The 18,435-nt window shown below is 51.2% G+C and overlaps 6 protein-coding genes across 6 annotated transcripts; 3 read left to right on the top strand and 3 right to left on the bottom strand.

Moving 5' to 3' along the window:
- Window positions 1-415: 415 nt before the first annotated feature.
- Aspvir_006542 (uncharacterized protein) lies at window positions 416-2,215 on the bottom strand (the record flags this gene model as incomplete). The annotated part of the gene is made up of 2 exons (XM_043269737.1): window positions 416-1,984; window positions 2,108-2,215. 2 exons carry the CDS (start codon window positions 2,213-2,215, stop codon window positions 416-418), a joined length of 1,677 nt encoding a protein of 558 aa, XP_043125672.1.
- A 1,567-nt stretch (window positions 2,216-3,782) lies between these two features.
- Aspvir_006541 (BAG family molecular chaperone regulator) lies at window positions 3,783-4,958 on the bottom strand (the record flags this gene model as incomplete). Its single annotated transcript, XM_043269736.1, has 1 exon — window positions 3,783-4,958. One exon carries the CDS (start codon window positions 4,956-4,958, stop codon window positions 3,783-3,785), a length of 1,176 nt encoding a protein of 391 aa, XP_043125671.1.
- A 490-nt stretch (window positions 4,959-5,448) lies between these two features.
- Aspvir_006540 (uncharacterized protein) lies at window positions 5,449-5,709 on the top strand (the record flags this gene model as incomplete). Its single annotated transcript, XM_043269735.1, has 1 exon — window positions 5,449-5,709. One exon carries the CDS (start codon window positions 5,449-5,451, stop codon window positions 5,707-5,709), a length of 261 nt encoding a protein of 86 aa, XP_043125670.1.
- A 568-nt stretch (window positions 5,710-6,277) lies between these two features.
- Window positions 6,278-8,396, bottom strand: Aspvir_006539 (LMBR1 domain-containing protein; the record flags this gene model as incomplete). Its single annotated transcript, XM_043269734.1, has 2 exons — window positions 6,278-8,015; window positions 8,089-8,396. 2 exons carry the CDS (start codon window positions 8,394-8,396, stop codon window positions 6,278-6,280), a joined length of 2,046 nt encoding a protein of 681 aa, XP_043125669.1.
- A 2,666-nt stretch (window positions 8,397-11,062) lies between these two features.
- Aspvir_006538 (uncharacterized protein) lies at window positions 11,063-15,931 on the top strand (the record flags this gene model as incomplete). The annotated part of the gene is made up of 4 exons (XM_043269733.1): window positions 11,063-11,265; window positions 11,395-11,497; window positions 11,555-14,443; window positions 14,513-15,931. The coding sequence occupies 4 exons, from the start codon at window positions 11,063-11,065 to the stop codon at window positions 15,929-15,931; spliced, it is 4,614 nt and encodes a 1,537-aa protein (XP_043125668.1).
- Window positions 15,932-16,806: 875 nt separating this feature from the next.
- On the top strand, window positions 16,807-18,309 carry Aspvir_006537 (putative nucleotide-sugar transporter; the record flags this gene model as incomplete). Its single annotated transcript, XM_043269732.1, has 4 exons — window positions 16,807-16,890; window positions 16,945-17,021; window positions 17,092-17,961; window positions 18,036-18,309. The coding sequence occupies 4 exons, from the start codon at window positions 16,807-16,809 to the stop codon at window positions 18,307-18,309; spliced, it is 1,305 nt and encodes a 434-aa protein (XP_043125667.1).
- Between the last annotated feature and the right edge of the window lie 126 nt (window positions 18,310-18,435).

The raw sequence follows: 18,435 nt of genomic DNA, 5'->3' as shown, positions 1-18,435 counted from the left end.
GTCAGCATGACTAACTTGGATATAGATCAGATAAGAAATGAAATGCTGTCGCTGAAGTATGAAACGGCGAAAACGAAACAACAAAAAAGCAGCGGGGTATGCAGGTGATCTGTTCAGATCAAGTTTTGAACAAGGAAAACTGAAGGAAGGTATGCATATCAAAGTCATCAAGTGATGGGGCTCTCGCCTAGAAGTAGCAGGTATGCGTACAGAATTTTTGTCGTCGCTCACCTGCGAATTGGAAAGACGAAGGGGGTTGAAAAGAAACAGAAACGTCGAGTATGAGCATACACAACACCGTCGGCCAACCTGACGCTGAATGAACTAGCGAGAGAAACAGTAGACAAAATGCAAAAGAGGTCAGACTGAGGTATCTTCCAACTAAACTGTTCCGAGAATGACCGTATTGTTCGAATCACATAACGATGCAACATCCGCATCCCTTCTCCTTCGGGGGCGGAGCTTGCGCAGTCACCACGGGAGGGTTCCATTTTGGCGTCAATCCCACCTGCGCAGCGGCCGGCAGCTCCTGTAGCTTAGGCATGGGGCTGTATCCCGTACTGGAACTCGGCCTTGATGCGGGACTCTTTGGCGAGGCGAGGAGATGGTCGGTCTTTTCTGCTTGTACCGGTGAGAGTGACTGGTCTTCAGCCTTCGCTGGCGTATTCTCCACTTTCTCTGTGTCTTCCTCCTTGTTGGGCAGCTGAGGTCGATCTTCAGGCCCAATAGCCAATGGAGCAAATTCCCGATCGTACGTTGTAGGTGTCCGGCCCTCCTTCTCCCATTGTTCCTGCAGCATTCTTCGTGCATGCGTAGGGAGGATCTGCTGGTCGGGAGGGAGTCGAGGGTCGGGTTTATACATGGTCGCCAACCATGGAGGATCCCCCTCGGGTCGATTGATCGTCTGGGGTGGCCGGGGTTCGCCTGATCGGGTGGAAGGGCGCTGGGAATTGGCTGAAACGGTCCGGTTCCTTGACGATTTGCGGGTATTGCTGGGAGGAGCAGAAGTTTTTCGGGTTGCAGAACCTTTGGTCGTTGCTCCCCTTTTGGCCGGAGAATTTTGGTTGGGCTGAATGCCGCGACTGTTTGGTCGGCTGCCTGCAGATGGAGTGGCAGAGGAGTCGGAAGCTTCCACCGCGATTGGCTCGCTGGCTCTGCGTGGCTTTCCAAACGACAAGATTTCATCCTCGCCATTCGTGAGCGTCCGCGCACGCTGCATGGGAAACTCCCGTCCCAGATGCTCAGGAGAAATAGGTGCCGGACTGGCAGTGGATATGGGTATCCGAGACGAGCTCTTTCGAAGTCCCGGGTTACGATACATACTTGATGCGCTATCTGTCACCTCGTCGGCAGCAATTTCTTCTGGTCTACGAAGATCCCAAGCTCTGCGCTCCTCTTCCGTCACGTCCCCAGTGCCGTCACCGTCAAAGGGCGTCGGAGAGCTGGCGTGGTTGCGCTGCTCGTCGCGGAGGTTCGGCCACGGCTCCATGGACTCTGATGCCGTCGGTGCGCCTACCGACCCACTGAACCCGCTGAACCCGCTGTTGTTGGAGTCGTGGTTCCTCGCCCGGCTTGGCCTGCCATTCTCCAGACCAGCCCGACGTTGAAACAGATAGGCCGCCTGTTGCAGCTCCTCGCTTTCAATACGAGCCAGCTTATCGCGATGGATCCAATGCGCACTGTCTAGTTTATTCGGATGCGGACCCATCCCGTCTTTCTTGTCGCTACCCTTGTGAGGTCCATTGTGTTCAGAATCTCTCGCTTTGCTCCCGCTCCGGTTCGCCGCTTCATATCCGTGCAGATCCCGCGGGAATCCAGGCTCACTTTCGTGCCGCTTTGGGCTATGTTCGCGTCTTCCCCGAGATGCTAGGAGGTTTGCCTCTTGTGCGTAGGCATGTCTGGATAGGGACGAGCTTCTGGAGCCCTTGTCTCGGGATCTTCTGTGGGCAGAGTCGCGAGACCGCGACTTGGGACGAGCGTTACTCTATCAGAAAAATAATCAGCCATTGCTCTTGCAGATGACGGCATGTCACATGCGATGCCGCAGCCAACACCATCAAGCCCAAAAAAGAGATACGGTACTTGACAAACAGATGCAAACACTTACATTCTGCCTCGCGGGAACAGCAAAGTCCCATTGTTGCTGACTGGTGTCTACGCTACCGGGCGAGGTCCAGACATCTGCAGAGTACGTTGCGGTGGCTGCCCCCGCCATTCCAGCAGCGATCAAAAATTAACGAAATAAATAAGTAGGCGTCAGGAATAGGTCAGACCAGCTGGAACCCAGTGAATAATTGTGAGGGGTGCAGATATGGCGGGGTCTTGTCAAACGCAGACCGAATTCCAGCAATATCCCCCTCAATCAGGCCATCCCAGGGGAACGACACGGGCGCCGACCGGTCGCGGTCAATCGACAAAATATATTGTTTCAGTCGACGAGACTTTATGAGACGAGGTGCACAGCGTTCGTGGTCGTTCGCAAAATGGATTGATCCGGTGTCAGGGGGTGGAAGCTAGGGAGAAGGCCGGGTAAGAGGGAAGGCCGCCCGAAAAGAGTAAAACGTAAATAGGCCAAAAAAAAAACAGCAGTAGGATATTTTCTTTGGTTCAATTCCTCCGCTGGAGCCGGGGATTTCGACCCTTGTTCCGCAGCTGGTGTTGGTAGTAAAGGGAACCGGCGGACTCGGTACCGTGGATAGGCGATGCGTCTTCCCGTTAAGAAAGTCTAGGCGGTTTCGGTATGAACAGTCAAAGATATCGAGCGAGAAGGGGATATAAGGCAAGTATAGAAAGAGAGAAACGAAAATTAAACTAGCGACGACGGTATGAGGAGACGAGACCCGTCGAAGGGCGAGGACGAGATGGGAAGGTGGAAGAGGGGAAGAAGGAAAAAGGATGAAAAGGAGTGGATGCACAGGATGTGGCTAGACTGTGGCGCCGACGTAGGAGAGCTCCACGTTGTTGCAAGATTAGTAGTGAAATTTAGAGACAAGCAGCAAAAAGCATTATTAAAAGTGAAGTGAATTGAAGTGTAGAAAAGAAGAGGGAACTCCAGAAAATCAGGGCGAGGGGTGGGATCGACAGCACCGGAGCCAAGGAGAAAGGAGAAGAGAGATCACAAGAGTACGGAGTACAGGAGTAGAGAGAGAGAAAGAGGAAAAGCACGAGAATAATGAGAGAGGAGAGAGAGAAAGAGAGAGAGAGATTGGAGAAAGAAAGAGACGGCACGGGGGCTGATGAAGGTTTAGCTCGAAGCCTTAACAGCCCAGCCAATCTTGCAACTAGCTCAACTGTTGCTTGGATAGACAGTTGATAGGTAGCATTATCTAGAGCCCAGATCTGGGGGCCTTAAACCGGTTTAGATTAGTGTGTCCAATTAGGTTCTATTCGAGAGTTCTTACTTGAAGCATGTAGATATTCCATGGCTAGACTAATCGAGCTTCTCGGTTCTTTTGTCTCTTCAGCAAATCGCCTTCATCTTCATGTCAAGAGCCATCTCATCGGTCCCTAGAAACAATCCCAGACGCCATCTCAATGCAAATTTCCAAGTACATGTATGTGCATTGGACATGACCTGATGTCCATAAAGCATAAACATAAAGCGATGAAAGATCCAGAGATACCCGATCCCTCTGTATCTTGTCTTGATAGCAATTCTATTCCCTCTTCTGTCGATAGCCAGACCGGAAAAGCATGTGCCAAATACATAGCTTCAAGAAACGCATGTCCCAAATATACAGTGTTCAAAGCAAAATCAATCAACTTCTCCAGGCGCAACTCACTCACTCCCTTGCAGCTTGGTCTAGACTGGTGAGAGCCGCCTGCGCCTCCTTGACCAGAGCTTTACGCGCATTCCGAGCAGCTTCATCGCCGTCCGGTTCGATCCCGTCCGCTTTGAGAATGACCTGTGCCAGGATCGTCTCGCTCAGCTTCTTGTGCTCGAAATCGCGTGCCTTGGCATCAGTAGGCGGATGAGCGAGATACGCCTCGCAGAGGGGAAGTAGCTCAGTCCGCAGGTATGTGATCAACGCATTGGCTTGCTCGAGCGGTGTGCGTAAGGCTTTCAGGTTAGGAGACGGCGCCGGTAACGATGACGGGCCCCCAGCAGAGGACGGTCGCGAAGGTTTCGCCGGCGGGGCGAGTTCGTCCGCATCGCCAGCAGCCGCATCCGCTGTCTTGTTCCGGCCCTTGCCCTTCTTCTTCTTGTTTCTGTTCCGATTTCTCTTTCTTCTTTCCCCGCCGCTCTGCACCTCGTCTGGACGGGGAGCCTCGTCGGCTTTCTCCGCCTCCGCCTCCGAGCCTTCACTGGGCGTGCTCTCACCAGGCTGCACCTCCGAAACAACACACAGTACCTCCGACTGCTGCTTGAGGCCCTCAGCCCGGCACGGCACCGAGTCATCATCCAACAATTTCCCCTTGTAGAGTAACTTGATCCGTGCCGGGTTAGGTGTGCGCGTGACCTCCGCCGCCCGGCGCCTCAGCTCGCCCACGCTGAGCGCCCCGTCATTGATAGCGTACGCAGGGAAATGCAAGGCGTAGGTATTCTTGCGGTGCTTGAGAAGAAGGGTATCTGGCTCGTCTTCCTCCGCACCCGTGTAGCCCGACGGGCGGTCTGCGATATCCTCCGGTGTGAGGTAGGTGTAGTCGCTGTCGCTGATATGCGGGGGCGTGGTCTTGGCAGCCGGATAGGGGGAGCGGCGCCAAAGATCGCTGAATCGCCAGCTCATGACGACGAGTGCGATGGCGCAGGCGATGACGGTGAGAGCGGCAGTGGGAGGATCTGCAGGATCGAGGACCCAATCGGGTGGGAGGGTCAGAGTGCGCAGGGAAGATGACGCTTTGGCTGACAGGAGAGGCGAAACGACTCGCTGGGTGAGAGTGTCACTGATCGCTGTAATATATGAAGCACACCTCTCGCCCACGGAGGACTGAGCAATGTGTGATGGGTGAAGGTTCATGGATCGAGAGTCCAGCTAGAAGCGAAGAAAAAAGTTGATTAACGGATGTTGAGGTCATGGACAAAAACCATACGGGCGGAGTAGTGATTCTTACTCATCTGTCTTATCTGGGTTAGATCTAACCACCATAACAATCCCTAATAATCCTTGTTATTAGAGCCACCCTTAGGGTCTTCCTCTTGCTATCATCAGCGACACTTTCGTCTTCTTCATATTGATCAGCATCAGCTTTGGTGGGCTCATCTTTTATGAATGGCTTAGCCAATTCAAAAAATTCCGCTGAAAGAATCTCCGTTCTTCTTATTCCGTTTCTCTGACTGAACTTATGTCGTTCTAACACTAAACCTCAACACCCTGTCCCAGGCGGTGCACTGCGGCGTGGATTCTCTTTCAGGAGCACAGCATATCGAGGTGGCTAGAGTGTAATAATGTCATCAAAGCACTCCCTCAGCTTGCAGCATCACTGCACGACCTTCTGAAGCCACTTGTGATGGCAGCCACGACGGGAGACACAGCGGAGTCAGTTGATGGAGATGCGCAGGCCGACCTAATCCAGACGCATGCCGAAGAGTGTCTGCGGCGCATGCTCGGACAGTCATCGAGTCGGCTAGGGGTGCAGGCTCTGGACGACCTCGGCCTGCCCCAGCGGGACATCGATCGAATGAAAGCGCGAATGATGCCCAAGGGTCGCAAGCGCGAGAGGGAGATCTGGGGATCCAACAAGATTACGTCGGCTGGTCGTTCCCTTTGATTTACGATACGGTCAATGGCCCTCTTCAGCAGAGGACTATCTGGTTGCAGTCTGCTTTTGCCGACCTACTCGACGCGGATCATCCAGCTGTCACATCATATGCATATTTTTATTTATTTGCTGTTTCCTGCAACGAATTGCGACTGAGAGGGCCACTACTTCGCTCAGTTATCACTCAAGGAACATTGCCAGATGGTGGAGGTCGTATAGCTGCCGCAGTTACGAGAACTGGCCTTGCCGACCTTCAAAGAGAACATGCCAATTCCTTGTGACTTTCAGAGATATTGGAGTCAGAAAGAACAGAAGAGCTTCGGAAGTTGAGTTAGTTAATGCTGTGTATTGGGTTTGTTTGTCAAGTCCTCGCACAGGCACCACGCGAGGAAATATTTTCACACGATTTATTCAGATTAAGGGACAAACGCAACACACTCGAGTCTTCAACCCCATGATCTATTGATGGCTAAAATGAAATATACATATTATATATCAAGGGAAATATATGACCGGCCAGACGCCCTCGCCATGCAGGATACTGTACAAAAAATACATAGAGTAGCATACGCGGCTACTAAAGTCTCACCCCACCATCAGCCGGTCGACCACCAAACAACCTTGTGAGACCATTACTTCCTTGGGCTCTATCATTGCTCATCCATCTTGGAAGCCGGAAGGGTTCGCCCTGAAGCCATTGAGGTTTGCTTGCAGTCTCAAAGGTATTTCTGACCCGATGCGCAAAAGACTGGAAGAAATTCTCTTCATCTGTCTCGTCTTCTAGAACAACAGAGGATGCAGGAGGACTTCTGAGAGGCCGGGTTGGTCGAGCACTATCGGCCCGAGGTGTTCTGGAGGATATTAATCCTGGAGTATCGGTGTTACGGCTCGACTGCCAGGTCGATTGCCCAATACGGGAGGATGGCGCTAAAGATCCAAGGCCATTCAGTTCTCGATCAATGAGTTCGCGGCCTTCTCTCCAGCCGCCTAGCCCATAGCCGCCAGGGTTATTCTCCAACTCATTGTCATCCTCCTCAATCAGACCCAAGCCGCATACATTCTTGATTCTCCCGTAGAGGTTGAAGAGAGTTGCAAAGACGGGCAGTAGAATGAAGACCGGAAAGAAATAATCAAATCCCTTTCCTAGAGGCGTGAGATCAATGAGCCGACCGAGGAAATGATAGAAGATAGTGTTTTGTCGTACACTCAGCGGCAAGAACGTCAGGAAGTTGTAAGCAATTGGAACGGTAAGCCTGGCGACTAGGCTAGCGTACCAACACGCGCTCTCTCCATAAGTGTTTCGGCGAACCAGAGCACGATTGCCCCAGACCTTGGCATCATTGACACCCGCCAGAGCGGCAGCGCACATGTACAGCAGCCACGCGGAAGTGGCCAGCTGTCTTCCAAAATCCACCGGTTTTGGATCTTCATGATACGAGATGATGGACAGTGTCACGACAGACAAGCGAGGAGCCAAGGATTTGATCAATTCTGACCAGATGACACAGATGGACGCAATCGCAAAAAGCGCGCCCACGACGAGCCGCAGACTGGGAATGACGTTGATATACAGGTGGTACCGCATGTAGGGGGTCAAAACCTTGATGCGTGGCAGAGAAGTCGAACGCCGGGGCGATTGGCCAAAGTCCAGCTTTCGAGATGCGGAAGAGTCGATAATTGCTTGCAAGTCGGCCGCGAGCAAAACCAGACGATCCCATTCATCGACAAAGCGTGCCTTCTGGTGCCGAGCGCGCTGTAGGCGTCGGGTCAGATCCGCCATGTAGCGTTCTGTGATGACCGGAGGAACGGTGCCTTGCACACTGGAGGGTTCCAGAATAGCGGCTCGCGACTCGACGGGGCTGGATGTCTCTGCCAATTCTTCAATCCAATCCTGAAAATCTCGAGCGGTTCCAGTTTTCCGCTGCTGCAATTGAGTCACTTGCGACTCGAGGCTCTCGAGATCATTGATGGCATCCATAAGTCGGTCGTGCAGTCGAGGTGCATGGGCCTGGACCCTACGTAGCCTGCCACTGACGTTGGCGTTGCGGAATAGAGTACGAGGTATCGAAACCAGGCCATGGCCCATTGAATAAATTGCAAGTACAAGACCCCATACATAGGCCAAGGCCATGGCGAGCGCCTTGATCGAGGCGAAGCGAAAGCCATTCTGAATGGAGATGTAGACCAGACCGACAAACGCACAGCATAGAACGATCAGCTGGTAGCGAGCGTTCGAGCGCAGCGAATACAGAATGCGACTTTTGGTATCACGATAACCCGAATCGATATATTCTCCTAGCAACGGGAGGATAGCCCTGCAGGAAACCAATTACCTATGATCAGCACTTCTGCAACGAGAGGGTCAGCAGGACCACATGTGGTACAAACCAGGTCAGAACGAAAATTAGCCAGTAGGCGATCCGCCATGCTACCAGGATTAAACGATCCGGAAGCCATATCGCCTTGGGGCCGCCTCCGTCACGAGAACTGGATGCAAGGTCGATTGGGACTAGAAGTACTACGCTGGCGGGGAGCGCAAGAGCTAGGAAGACGGGGACCGAGAGGTATGCCGGAGTGGCTCGCAGGGTAAGGAAACGTCGGAGCAGTAATAACACTGAAACGGAGATGGTGAGCAGGGCCAGTGCAAAGAAGATACTGGACCCGACCGGGACTGGAGCTGCGGAGAATATGAACATGGCGCTTAGGGGGCCACCGGGAAAACAGACGAGACAAATAGTATGGCTTTTAGGTGTCCCAAATTAGATGACCATGATGGGAGGAAATGCAAGGAACGTGACAGTAAAGGAGAGACTATCGAGCGGAAAGCCTGTAGGACTGGCTGGGAAAGGCCGAAAAGGTGAATAGAAGAGAGAGCCCGGACTATAAGTGGTAGAAACACAAAATGAGGAAGGAAACCAGATGGATGAGTTGAGCGACCCAAATACGTCGAAATTTAGATGTCCAGTGATCCAGTGATCCAGTGATCCAGACTATCTAGTGGATCTCCCTGATCATCATCATCAAGTACGTATACAGGCCCCAACAGAAAAGGGACTGTCGTTGCTGCTAAGAGTCTAAGACGGGCGGTGACGACAGCAATCACGTGATATGGTCTGACAAGGGGCGCTACAGAGCAGAGAGAGTGGGTCTAAGCACACCAGCATGCTCATCCTGCACTCTGGAGTCTGCAGTGATTCTGCTGTATATTTTCATGAAGAAATCTAAGTGATCCTTCATTATGTGTCTATTCACCAGACCTTAGTTATTGCTATTGTCTCTATCTGGTACTCCTGTGCTAGATACTAGCTGGTCTAAAGGCGTTGGTGGGGTTTATGATAAGGCAAGGAACATACTTAATGAGGTACCAGTCGATGAACTGATCTAGCCTGGGTTCCTCTCAAACCAATGGGAGCTCCCTCATAATAGTAAGATAAATAATATACTACTAGTAATAACAATGAGCGTTTTCCGCAACACATAGTAAATAATACCTAGGTACCAATTCCCCTGGTGGTGGGTACGGAGTATATCTGTCGAGTCTAGTCTCAGGACCTTGCGTCATATTTTAGCCAGTCAAGAGCACCTATTGTTAGAATTAATCCTTTGACAGAATGCAAGAGTTACCTTAGGGCCTTACTCCATAGTCATATAATGACAGTCCATGATTATTTATTGTCATCGAGATGCTACTCATTTTCTTTGTAGAATTCCAATTTCGAAGGCACCAGGTACCTAACTAGTACTGGTATAGACTTGTAGTACGGAGTACTGTAACTGACTAGCCGACTAACTAAGGTAGTAGTAGTAAGGTAGTGCTGGGTCCATCATCCGCTCCCGTCAACTAAAGCTTTCTGGGTCTTTTGGGTCAAATCGGTCTAGTACCTTGTTAGTAGCCACTTAGTCCTCTCGTAATACCGCCAAAACCTATTAGATAGGACTTGGGTGACTTCTAATCTATTATTTCGTAGCCGCAGGATGAAGGATTGTCTAGGATGATATTCTTCAGTAGACTAAATACTATGGACTATTCAGCTAGTGAGCCTCCAAAGTCTGTCAGTAATAATCACTTAATCAGTACCACTACGGGGATCATCAGCTTCAGTTTCTGGACTGTTTCCTCCCTTGTTAGGCTGCTCCACCATCGTTTTCTTTTCTAAACTGTTCTTCATTTTATGAGCTTCATATTCGCTGGTCCAATCGAAGGCTCCCTTCTCACAGCCCTCTTCTCTTGTCTTTTCCTTCTTCGACTGTTTCTTCTTCCTTTCGACTTCTCTTCTTAATACATTCTTTGTCGAGGAATAAGAAGGAAAAGAGGAAGAAGTCGATTCTCCGAACTTCTTACCTCTATCTGGGTAATATTTCCTCCCATCATTTTCCCTCCAGCTGACGACCCATCATATCATCCACGCCACCAGACAGCTACGGTAAGCCCACCACCACCAAACAACCACCCTCCTCCTCCTCCAGATCTTCAATCCCCGACCGTCCATCATTTCATTTCAATTGACTGTTGGAATTATTATTCCACACCACTGAACACGCATTGTTCGCTTGCTCTTACATTCTTCCTCTTCCTCTTCTTCTTCTTCACTTATCGTTTCTTTTCTTTTTCTTTTTTTTCGCATCCTCTTTCTGAAAAATACCCCCTCTTTTCTCTTATACTTCGTACCTGAATCCTTTTGCGCAGAGATTCATTCTAATTTTCATGGTTACTCACTTCTAGGAGACCCTCTTTCTCTCTTTTTTCTTCAATTATTACTATTATCATTATTTTCATTATTATTATCATCCTCATTCGACTCCTCTGACCCCCTTGTTGTCGGCCAGGGACCTCTACCTTTCTATTCAGACGATATTCTGCAAGCGACGTTGTCGCAACATCCCTGTCACTGGCCCATCCTTTACCGGCGCGTGTCATTCCTCTCCCCAAGCCACTTTTTCCGACTGCTGCCAGCGAATCCCCTCGACTGATAACCTGGTGCCCAAACGCCTCGATTTCTCCGCTACGTTGGTCCTGGGAAATACGCTCTCTCAATTTTCCTCAAACCTACATACCTTATTTTCACTTGCAACGATTCTCGAACCCGCAGATCTTACGCTATCTCTTTGCCTTCGAGCCTGCGTCCAGTCTACCTCTCAGCGGTCATACATCATAAACCCTTCTGTATTCTTATCATTTTCTCCATTCACACCTTGGAAGCTCTGTCAACTACTCAATCTCACCGAAGAAGCTCTCCGTCACGATTCGACAAAATAAGACATTGCATTGTGTGAGGATTATTTGGGATTTACCAGCGAATGCTGGCGAGACAGGAAAGCTTTCGCGGATTGCTCGCTGATCCCCTCTGACGGGGCTGCAGTCATGAATCCCGCAAACTTCCCCAATGTTGGCGGGGGCATGCCTGGCGGAGCCAATCCGCATGGCCAGACGCAGATGCCGCAGAGAAATGAAAATGCATCGGTTATAATGAACCAGGTGGCTCAGGCGCTCCAAGCCCAGGGTCCCTTTAGCGGTTGGAGAGCGGAAGTTCCGATTAAAGACCGAGCTGTCAAGGTCTATCAGATGTGAGTGCTAAGCCTCTGGTATTCCCCTCACTTACTGCTTAAGGGCCATATGTAATTCATGTCCTACAATTCTACTGTTTTATTTGTCTCTCTTGGCGTCTTATTGGGCTAACTCTTCTGTTCAACAAGGATTACATCCCTTCGGTTGATTCAGCCTCGAATTGATTTTCAGAGCGCGGCCCAAGCTGCAATGAGCTTTGAGCAAAAAGCATTCAAAGACGCCAGGGAAAAAGTCAGTTTTCCTTCCCGCCCATTCTCACAGATAGTCTAATCTCGAATCTATTCACAGGTCGACTACGACAAGGAATGCAACGAGAAGTTAATCCACATACGAGACACTAGAGCAAGACAAGCCGCAGTTATGCAGAATGGGATGATGCCCCAAGGCCCCGCAGCGGGTATGCCTGGGGTAGGGCAGAATGGATTTCCTCAGCAATTGAACCGACCTGTGCAGGCATCTCCAATGCCAGGCCAACAGCAGATGGCGATCGGCATCAACGATCCCACTCAACAAGCTGCAATTCAACAGCGCCAACAGCAGCAGCAGCAGCAGCAGCAGCAGCAGCAGTCACAACAACAGCAACAGCAGCAACAGTCGCAGCAGAATCAGGCTATGCTCCAGCAGCAGCGTGCGCAACAACGACCAGGCGGCAATGCTTCCCTGCCTGACGATCTCAATACTCTCTCAGCTCAAGAATACGAACATGTCTGTCGGATAGCCAATCAGATCCTTGCCAAAACTCCCCAGGAAGATATGGAGAAGATTCGTATGAACCTACAGAATATGACACCGGAACAAAGACAATACCTTACCAGAAAGAACATGGATCCAATCACGTACTTCTTCCGTTGCCAGGCTTTGAATCAACTCAGAAGACATAAACGAAACCGCATGGAAATGGCACGAGCGCAGAGCGCAGGTGTCGACCCTAACGGGGCTATGATGACAGATCCCATGATGAATCCTCAGCAGCGACAAATCTTTCAGAATATGATGACCTTTCAGCGCAATTCGGGATTTCCCATGGGCAACCAACAAACCCTTGATCCGTCGTCCTTCATCGGCAACGTCGAAAACATCCAGGGCCAGCAAGCGGATGGATTGCGTTCCCAAGAAGCAGGCCAACTCGTGGTGCCTGCCAGTTCTTCCCAAATGAATCAACAGCCATACACTGCTCCTCAGAACATGTTCCAAGTGGGCCAGCAGATGGGTCAAGGAGGTCAGGCCAACCTCAATGGCGCCTCTATCAGCCCTCAATTTCTCGCGGCACAGCATCTGCAGAATCCTCAGACCGTTCAGCAGGATCGAAATCAGCAGGCAGCACAGTTCCAGCCTCAGCCCCAAGCGCAGTCCCAAGCGCAAGCACGAGCTCAAGCAGCCCAGAAAGCGCAAATGGCGATATCGCAAGCAGGCCAGGCTAATCCACAGATGCAGCAACAACTATCTCAAAGTCCCGCTATGCCGATGTTGAACCGTCCCATGCCGCCTGGGCAGATGTCCCCAGGGCAGGTGCCTGCTCAAGTCCGGCCGCCGTCGCGGCCTCCCGGGATGGGACAACAGCCCAATGGCGTGCAGGGTCTTGCTGGACAGCCCGGAATGCAAGGTCGACCCCAGATTCCTCCTGGTCTACCACCCGCGGCACACGAACAGCTGGCTCAAATGACTCCTGAACACCTTAATGCTTTTCTTTTAAATCAGCAGCGTCGTGCTCTCGCAAACAACCAAGCTCTCGCAAGAGCAAATGCTGGCCAGCAACAGTTGCCCATGCAGCAGAATTTGTCGCAAGCCGGTCAGAACCAGCAGATGGTGAACAATCAGATGGGTAATAATCAGAACATGCGAGCATCTCTCGGACTGCAACAGCAACTCGCCGGAATGAACGGTGCACAAATGCCCAATCAGATGCTCGCGGGACAGCAGATGTCGGCTCAGCAACGGCAACAGCAACAGAGGCAGCACGACTTGTACAAGCTTCAACTTCTGCGGCAGCAGAGTGGGAGCATAGAGATGACGCCTGATCAGGTCAAGGAGATGGATCGCATCCAGTTCCCTCCGGCGATCCTTGCTAACAACCCGAATATGGTTTCCCCTGTTCCGAAGCATATCAAGACCTGGGGTCAGTTGAAACAATGGGTGGCTGCAAACCCGCAGGCTCTTGGGGGAGTCGATTTGCAAAAGCTCATGACTTTGCAGAAGCTACATCTTGCCCAGATTGTAGCTCAGGGGAAAGAAGGAGCCGTCCGTAACATGGATCAGAATGGCCAAGGCAACTGGGGTCAGATGATGTCTTTTCAGGGACAGCCCCAGCAGTTTGTGAATCCACAAGCGTTTCAGGCGGGCCAGCAGCAGGTACCAATGAACATGCCAGCGTTGCGGCCGGTCACCGCCACCGAAATTCAAATGGCTCGCCAGCGCTTGGGTGCTCAAGTGGCTAACTACTCCGACGACCAGCTCCGCGAAATCATCCTTCGGAACAGGCAGAAACAACTGATGCAGGTGGCCCAGAACCGAGCAGCCCAGGCTTTAGCCGCGCAGAATATGAGCCAAAACCAGCAGAACCAAACGGTGCAACAACCTCCGTTGACCGGGCCTTCTACCACGTCTCAGGCCAAGCAGGGCCCTCAGCAGTCCACCCCACAGCAAAACCAACAAAACCAGGCTGCCAAGGCTCCAAATACGGCGGCTGCGAAGGGCACGAAGGGCTCCGCTCCCAAGCAAGGCACGAAGCGCAAATCAGCCGCTGAAGAGCCTACAGAGGCCCAAGCAGCACCGGTCCCAAAGACAGCACAGTCAGCTACTACTCAAGGAGGAGTATCGGCGCCGCCTTCTAGACCAAATATGGCTATCACGCCTGAGCAACTGGCTGCAATGACCCCTCAACAACGCATGCAGTTAGCGCAAATGCGCAGACAACAAGGTCAACAACGGATTCCGATCAGTCGAGCAGCGGCGGAGGAAGCATGGAACAACCTACCCGAGAAGATTCGACAACTCTACAACGATATCGCGAAGAATGCGCCTGCAGCGGAACCTGTTGCCCTTTCGCCTGAGCAGAAAGCTGCCATGACCCAACAACTTCGTGAATGTACCGACATGCTTGGTAGAATGGACACTCTTGCCCAATGGTTCTCAAAAATCCCCGGCCAGGAGAAGAACGTTCGCAGTTTACTTGCAATGGTATGTCCGCAGTCGTCTCTGGACTCCGCTCTTCCCGGAATCTACATACTAACTCGATTTTTAATGTAGCGTATACAATTAATGAGGCAATTTAAACCCGGCCCGGACTGGACAATCAATGACCAGTTTACCATTGCTCCAGAGTATCTTACTGGCACCATCAATTACATCAGGAAGCTGTTCCACGCTATGATCACTCGGGTGAACCAGCAGCAAAATCAACCTTCTGGTCAGCGGCCGAGTAGTGTGCCACAAGGATCCTCTGCCATACCGCAGCCCAATCAGAACAATATGCCTGCTCTAAACGCAAGTAACTTGCAGCAGCTTCAACAACAGGAAGAGGCTCTCCAGCGAGCCCGAAGAGCCTCAAGCCAGGCTGCTTCGGCGACCTCTGCAGTGCCGCAGCCACCTTTTGGAGCGCCATCCCCCCAGGGGGTCCCGCACGCTTACGGTCCGGGAAGCATTCCGCCCGAGAAGTTGAAGATTCCTCCTTCGAAAAAGAGGAAGCAGTCTCACCCTGGGGGGACTCCAACCCAAGGTCAAGCTCCTGGCACGCCAGTCTCGAAGTTGCAGGCGGCTAAGCAGGCCGTGCCTGATGCTAAAACAGCTGCTCCGGTCCTGGGAGGCCCATTCAAATGCAGCGTCATTGAGTGTCAGCATCACCATCTCGGGTTTGCGACTCAGGATGCACTTGACAAACATGTCGAAGAAAGCCACAAGGTGGAGGAGCCGATCAACGATCCTCTCGAGTTCGCTATTGAAAGCTTCCACACTAGCCTTGTGAAGGATGAAGAAGGAGCACAACCTCAGGATCTCACGAAGGACCTTATTACCACCGGTATCGTTCCGTCTTCTGCAAAGCATGAAGTCAAAGGTGAAGCAATCGCTCCTAGTACTACCGGTGTTGGTCGCGCGCTCGGACCCCCCGGCACTAAGCCCGCTTCTCCTGGTTCGACTCAGCAGACTCCTCGTACAACTGCGGCCAAAGTTCCCACCTCGTCGGCGCTCAAGCCAAGCCCGAGCAAGGATGGTAAGAAGGAGCCCGTAAAGCCGGTGGATCAGTCTGCGCCTCCTGCTACAGTAACTAAGGATCCTTGGGCAGATAGCACCATTTCTCTCGAGGCAATTCAAGATACGTTTATGGATTTCGGCACCGATTCAGGCTTTGGCTTTGGATCTATGGATGAGTTCATCAACCCGGAAATGTTCGCCAATGCCCAGTCTGAGGATACTCCTGACTCTGTCGAAACTGGCGTTGCAACGCAGACTCCAAAGGATAGCGAGGTTCCAAAGATCCAGGATGCTAGCGGCAAGTTCGATGTCTTTGAAGATAGCTGGATCCCAATGGACTGGATCAATGTTCCTTCAGGTTTCGAAGACGGGCTCGCGGTTAATGACTCCTGGGAGAATTTCGATTGGGATGCAGGTGATCCGAAGGACGGGCCCATGACTGTTGACGACAATGGCATTACCATCTATGCCATGTAAGGAAAGATGGTACTTCGCAGCTGAATTGCGCGATATTCATTTACCTGGCGTAAATAGGAATGATTTATGTGTACATTAACGCACGGCCTGAGAACGGGAGGCTCCAGTTTGCTTTCCACATTCGGCTTTATCGTTCTGGGTATCCCACACGGTCTTGTGGGTTTGGTTTCTGTTTCCTTGTGCCATTTTCATCTTGTTGATCTGGTTAGATTAGCCATGGCGTTATCTGGAGTGACAAAATATGGGAAAAGCGAGGGGGACTTCTTGTCAGTTGTCTAGATAGGGGGGAAGGCTCGAGAGCGTTCCTTGTGAGAAATATTGGGTATCTGCAATAATCATCCTAATATTATGACTATTATTCAATTTCAATCTGGTGTACTCTCCTAGATCACCATCCGCGAAGATACCTACTAGGATGCTATAATTATATAATACAAATCATGTGCCTCTGTACCCCGACACTGCCAAGCCAACTTAAGACTCCAGCTGATCAGCTGCTGATATAATCACGCTGATATGTACACTAACTAACTATGTAACTTAACTGATAGGGAGCTGATAAGCCTCCCCCATCTCCACTGCCTCCGTCACTTGCCTCCGCCCTTTGTTCTCTTCATTGATCTCTCCTCTTTGGCCCAGAATGGTGCTCAATAAGTGATTGTGATTGTGATTGCGATTTTCCATTTTATTTATGGTCTCTGAATTTCGCTGGATCGATTATATCGGAGATCAAGCCTTGATTATCTTTTCTTCAGTCCCTTGTCATTATCGAACTCCGTCAGCTCATAGCTAGCTATCATCTTCCAAAGCTTTGCATATCGTATACATAGTACATGCTTTCTTCTGGTTTATAACTACCTTCTAACGGTTGCAAGATGGCTAGTCGGACTTTAATACCGTTTCTGGTCACGATGATGCTCGTGACTGGGGTCTGCAATACAATCCTCAATAAGTACCAGGTCTGATACCAGGAGTCTTTCTGCTCTTTATATCTAGCTAATGCCACTTGAAAGGATATGCAATGTGTACGGAACTGCGACTCTCCAGACCCTAGATACCGGCATACTTTCGAGCAGCCGGTCGTCCAGACGTGGGTTCCCCCCATCCTGTATCCACTATGTTACACAATCGATGCTAATTCAATATCGTAACGATGATAGTGTTCAGATGTTTATTGGAGAAATGGGCTGTTGGCTCGTGATATTCGCCTCGTATGTTTACCAATCGTTTATATATCCGCGTCTGTCGCCCAATTCTTCGCCTCTCCTTGCGGGCGGGTATAATCCCGTCCATCCCGATGATATAGGTGATGAGGACCATACGATTGACAGCCCTGATGCATCTAACCATACTCCCAAGCGCACTGATGCTGGAGGTCGGGTTTACCTCAGTGGACGTCTGATCCTACTTCTCGCTGCGCCGGCATGCTGCGATATCGCGGGTACGACTCTGATGAACGTGGGTCTGCTCTTCGTCGCGGCCAGCATCTACCAAATGACGCGTGGAGCGTTGGTTCTTTTTGTCGGTTTGTTCAGCGTCCTGTTTCTCCGTCGGAGGTTGTTCTTATACCAGTGGATTGCACTGTTCGTAGTGGTCCTTGGTGTCGCCTTGGTTGGACTTGCCGGTGCACTCTTCGGCCAGGACCAAGGGCATGATATCTCAGGGGACGATGCTCTTGCAATTGCCACTCGGGCCGTGATGGAAGCTCGGGAGATTGCGAAGACTCCTGAAGCGATCAAGGCTGTCATTGGTGTGCTGCTGATTGCAGCGGCACAGATTTTCACCGCTTCACAGTTCGTGCTGGAGGAGTGGATTCTCGAGAACTACGCCATGGATCCTCTTCAGGTGGTTGGCTGGGAAGGCGTGTTCGGTTTTTCCGTTACTGTCATTGCTTCCATCATTCTGTACCTGACCGTAGGACGGACGGAAGCCGGTCGCTACGGCTATTTTGATGCCAAAGAAGGATGGCGTCAAGTCGTCTCTAACAAGTACATCGCCATGGCCAGTATCCTGATTATGATTAGCATTGGGTTCGTGATTCCCCAAGACCTCTGTCTTTGCGTTCGCACATTTCCGAAGAGGCTAATTTGTTGTTCTCTCATAGAGGCTTCAACTTCTTTGGCCTTTCAGTCACCCGAACCGTCTCTGCCACCTCCCGCAGTACGATCGACACCTGCCGGACACTCTTCATCTGGCTTGTTTCGCTCGCCCTCGGCTGGGAAACATTCAAGTGGCTGCAAGTCCTGGGCTTTGCGCTTCTCGTCTACGGAACCTTTTTGTTTAATGATATCATCCGTCCCCCTCTCAAAGCATGTCTTCCCCGTGACAGGCAGGAGAGGCAGATTCTGCTGCCTGAGGAGCCCATTGAGCACATTTAACTTAGGGATGGGCGAACGTCGTTGACTGCATCACTATTTCCCCTTGGTTTCTTCGTCTAGGACAATTTTGGCTCGGTCTGGGCGTTGGCGGTGGTGTTCAATCTGACTGCTTCTATCCTTGGGCTT

This window comes from Aspergillus viridinutans (assembly GCF_018404265.1).
Source record: "Aspergillus viridinutans IFM 47045 DNA, scaffold_4, whole genome shotgun sequence".
In the NCBI taxonomy this organism is placed as follows: Eukaryota; Fungi; Ascomycota; class Eurotiomycetes; order Eurotiales; family Aspergillaceae; genus Aspergillus; species Aspergillus viridinutans.
The sequence above is the reverse complement of the archived record's forward strand: the minus strand, read 5'-3'. Positions and strand labels throughout refer to the sequence as shown.